We start from the raw sequence: 4,899 nt of genomic DNA on the forward strand, positions 1-4,899 counted from the left end.
AAAACTCGAAGTATTATGAATGATGTTTACAATATTTGCTAAATTAAAATTAAAATTTTAATTCACTGTGATAAATCTTTGACGAGTAAATATTTAATTGATTTAGAATTTTTACAATGTGATCCTTTTTTTGGATGAATGGATCAACTTGACGACGCTTCGCCTTCCTTTTTGATATTCGAGTTTTTAACTTTGTCTATTTAAATTCTATTTAATCTGTATTTGCCCATTTCCTTTAAAATGCATTCTTCACTATTTATCTGCCTTTTCCAACAAGATAATTATAGCTTCTTTTTTTATTATAAAAAATATCACATTGACATTCCTCATCCAAGCAAAATAAAAGAGAAAGAAATGATTAAATTACAAACCTTAAACTCTCCAACCATAAATTTGAATAAAAAATGAAACTTTTTAAGAAATAAACCAAATATCACATTAGTATCTAAACGATAAATCTGCAAAATAACCAAAATTTATTATTTGTCAACTTATTCAAATATTAATATTACTTTAGTAGAAAAAAATCTCTTAAAAATTGTTCCCTGTCTTTTCTCATAGTTATTTAATCTAATTTGTTGAAAAATACTTCAAATGAATTCGATTATGACAAAAAATCTGAGGTGTAAAACATGAATGATAAAGGAACATTGGATAATTCATGAAAAGACGAGTTATCATTTTATTGTAATTGAGAAAATCACTTGAAATAATTCAATGACAAACGAAATTATTTCTATTTACTTTACAAATACCGAGTTTATTTGACCTATTTACATTATGATGTTATCAATGAACAGTGTTGCATGACAAATTCTTAGTAATTATATTACTATTTGATGTGTCCTCCTAATTAATCGAATTGGAGCAATTTATATCCATGTTTTAAATATACCTTGAATAAGGGCCAAAAAAATACAAGCGGTAGAATATCGAATTGTTTCATCGAGAGATTTTTAGCCATGCCTAGAAAAAAAAATGATTGTAGCCTTGCTTATAGTATGATATTACTAAAACCAAGAATATTTAGAACTATGTTTTTTTCTAAATTTAGAAGTAAGATTTGCGATGAGTGTGATGCCTCTGTAAACTCTGACACCACCTCTAGAAGCTGAATTTGTTTTGGGATTGGAGATCGAAAGCGATATATTCGATCCTATAGTTCGTTCCATTGCTATATCATCTTCACCAGTAGCCGAAAATCTTCCCATCACCGACTTTATATTTTTCGGTAGCAAGCCTCGAGAGTATTTTTTAGCTATTGACAAATCCATAACCTAAAATTAAAACTAGATTTGGACACTTAATCGTATCGATATGCTGATAAGGAAAATCGTTATATCAACTAACTTTCAGAAGTTCCTCATAACTTAAAATGAACGAAATCCCAGTGAAATCAAATTAAAAAATAAATTAGGATTGGATATATGAATAATTGGTAAAAATTATAAAATCCAAGTATTAAGCTTTTCCGGTGAAAAATTTTCAGTAAGCCATAGCGATGAAGCATACTGTAGAATGATGTGCATATTACCCGTTCAGTCCCCACCGGATAATATTTCAGCTCATTTCTTTATAATTTTACAAGGGTACTATTTGGAAATGCAATTATTTTATGCAATTGCACTGCATTGCACTTTTCCTTACCATATGATCCATCAGGAATGATGAAACCTTTTAGACTTTATCTATCCTTCTCCGACCAATCTTACTATTAGTGGATCAACTAACCTTAACATGCGGTGCAAGTAATTCTTGCCACGAATTCAGCAATGCAACTAAGGCAAATTTCCGGTCCGACTTTGATACAATAAAAGATTCCAATGCTAATGAATGATTCGTCCAGTAATTATATCGTTCACTTTCATCCTTATTCATCGAGCAATGCAGTAAAAAAAGCATTAGCTTGCAGCTTGCACATGCATTCATTACTATTGCATGTCGTTTGACCTCATGCAGTGAACTTTGACATACCGTTAAAATCTGAAATACAAGACAAAACTGTACGATAACTATTTGGAAAACAAAATAACAATATGCGTGTTAACATGAAAGAAGATTTTTTCTTCTTTGAGATTTTAAAGTGGGTTTTTATAAAGGCTTTAAAAAACTTCAAATTATGAAACATAAAATTTCAACCAAATCATCACGTAAATCCAGCGCTTCACTCAATGCTTTACACATGCATAAATCAAGCCATTCGTCGTATTTCACTAATATATGACGAATAGATTGTTGAAATTCCCGCAACACATGGATCCATGATCTTAGGGATGACATTACCGCTAGTTGTAGTAATGTTACATCGCTAAAGTAAAAAAGAAATTCCTCAATTTGATAACTTCAATAACAAAGAACGGCTTGTTAATCCCCATATCTCATTACCTATAATTTTTTTGTGGGCTAGCTAGGATACACGTCTAATATCACATGTATACATTTGACAAGTATAAATATATCATTCTTTAGCATAAATTAGCCGTATTATAATAAAAAGCGTGAATATCATTTTTACTGAATGATCTGTTTATTCACTTATTATTTCCTATCATTTCGATGAAATAATACTTAGAAACCTTTGTTTATCAAAGCACTGATCACCGGAATAAATCCTTAGGCGTGGTTCACCAGTACGAATGATAATTTCACTACCATTAATCCAATGCAACAAATTTCGACGATTGATAAATCCTTTCAGCGATATATTTGGCACGTTTAAGTCTGTAATAAAATACAAAAATTATAAAAGTGCAGCAGAGAGAGAAAAAGGAAAGACAGAAAATGAAATTCTAATTCTGACAATAAGTTTTCGGACACATTTCCATTTGAATTTTACTACATGACTCATGTGAAATCATGTTATAACAATAATAATTATCACGATCATTATCGTTACTATTATCAATATTCAATGTCATTATTTATATCAGTCCATCCTGAATTGTTTTTTGAATTATCAGTTCATTCTGGATGTATTTTTAATTCATTCTTAAAATATGACTTATGTGACATCTTACACAATGCAACAATATATTACAAACAATTATTTAAGAATCACACCGACATTTTGCTTTACCGTTTTTCAGATATATACTACTGCCATCTATCTTACATATTGAAAACAAAACTTTAATTTCAAAAAAAAGAAAAGTTCAAAAATTATCAGAATCCCCATCAATATACAAATATGTAGCTTCAAAAATGACAATAATTAGGAATGTATCAAGAAAGTAATGTATCAATTAGTAATGTATCAGGAATATGATTAAGTAGTGAGATACCACAGAGGATAATTAAATTGCTATGTCGTAACCGTCTCGATATATTCAGTTGCTGCCAATTTGTTACAAAATTTGTTTGCCAATTGTCAATTGAAGGTTTGCTTTCTCTCATATAAACAATTTTTGCAAATTGCGCATGATAAAGCGTTTGCGCATCAAAGCATATCATTTGCATATCCTGTATTTATCAGCATGTCTCAACACTTTCATATATTTATATTTTCCTTACATCTCTTCAGGTAACAATTCACTTTTGCATCATTGATTTTTTTATTCAAGAAAAAGAAAAAGTGAGAAAAAAATTATTTTTCTAAGAAAAAGAATGATGAAGGATACAAATTTCAACATTTATTTCAATGACAAATATCGGCGCAATGCGATATTGGGTAAATGGTGCAACATAAGCGCTTAGTTATTTTAATTCAAGATTTTTTTTCTAAGAGTTGAAAATACAGTGAGGAAGAACAAAATAAAAAGTTATTGCAATCTATGATCACTCACATTTTGATTATTCGAGAACGCACTCAAATAACATTCCCGTCCATAAATCACTGTAACTGTACAATGTGTCGCGGTAGAGCGAGTGGAATTATTTTTGTCTTTGCCATCTCTTAGCAACCCATTGTCAATAATAGTTCCTTGGAAAAATGTAATGTAAAAAGGTGGTAAGCCAAAATGTGCATTCAATTCAGGTAGCAACGAATCTAAAATATGTTTTCGATAATCATAAGTTGGTTGCTGCAAAGATGAACAAACGAAAAATTAGAGTTAATATGAAAAAACGAAAAAGGATAACGGAAACTTCCAAATCTAAAATCGAAATTAAAATTGAAGAAGCGAAATTTTCATATAGAAATAGGGAAATTGGTGAAAAGCCTAATTTACCTTGAACAAAAACTATGTTTTTTTCGGTGATTGGTTGCTTATGACAGTTGAAAGTACATGAAGCATAGATATGTTGTATTACCGAAACTGGATTAATTGCTGTTAGCATCATTTCCGCTCGTTCGGTAAGTCGTCGTATCACTTCCACACTTAGTGGTGTAAGAAAAATCTATCCAAAAAGTGGCAAAGTCACCGTAGCTAATTTTGGGAAATAAACAATTTTAATTTACTTTCATAACATTCAAAATGATTATTATGATTATAAAGCGGTCAGAAATGTTTATTTAATAATAGGACGTATTCTGAAAAAACATATTTTGCAAAAATTTGATATGGAAAGTACTGCAAAAATAACTAAAGATATCAAAATTGCCTTTTAAATTTCAAATTAAATCTGGCGAATGTCATAATTAGGAAAATTATGGAAAAATGAATAAATAAACAGATGGAACCTTTGTTACTGAAGAAATATTGCCCCATCCATAAATAACTTTGGGATCAGTGCCCCAATCGGTGGGTCGTTGACCGTACGGTATTATTTGTATACTTTGCGTACGCACCAGTTGTGATACTTCTTCTTTCAACGAAATATTCTTTCTAATTTCACTTTTTACTTGCGTTTCAGTTAAATGTAAATTATTAATGCCACTTCGAATCTATAAATGTTTGACCAAATATCACTGAAGTATTAAACAAAAATATTGAGTAATGTCATATGTTACACACAATATAA

The 4,899-nt window shown here is 29.9% G+C and overlaps 2 protein-coding genes across 2 annotated transcripts; both read right to left on the bottom strand.

The window, feature by feature from the left end:
- Positions 1–942: 942 nt before the first annotated feature.
- LOAG_17595 (hypothetical protein) lies at positions 943–2,280 on the bottom strand (the record flags this gene model as incomplete). Its single annotated transcript, XM_020450255.1, has 4 exons — positions 943–966; positions 1,092–1,277; positions 1,732–1,983; positions 2,140–2,280. The coding sequence occupies 4 exons, from the start codon at positions 2,278–2,280 to the stop codon at positions 943–945; spliced, it is 603 nt and encodes a 200-aa protein (XP_020306092.1).
- Positions 2,281–2,548: 268 nt separating this feature from the next.
- On the bottom strand, positions 2,549–4,278 carry LOAG_17596 (hypothetical protein; the record flags this gene model as incomplete). The annotated part of the gene is made up of 4 exons (XM_003148147.2): positions 2,549–2,721; positions 3,282–3,459; positions 3,783–3,985; positions 4,167–4,278. 4 exons carry the CDS (start codon positions 4,276–4,278, stop codon positions 2,549–2,551), a joined length of 666 nt encoding a protein of 221 aa, XP_003148195.2.
- Between the last annotated feature and the right edge of the window lie 621 nt (positions 4,279–4,899).

This window comes from Loa loa (genome assembly GCF_000183805.2).
Source record: "Loa loa unplaced genomic scaffold supercont3.99, whole genome shotgun sequence".
In the NCBI taxonomy this organism is placed as follows: domain Eukaryota; kingdom Metazoa; phylum Nematoda; class Chromadorea; order Rhabditida; family Onchocercidae; genus Loa; species Loa loa.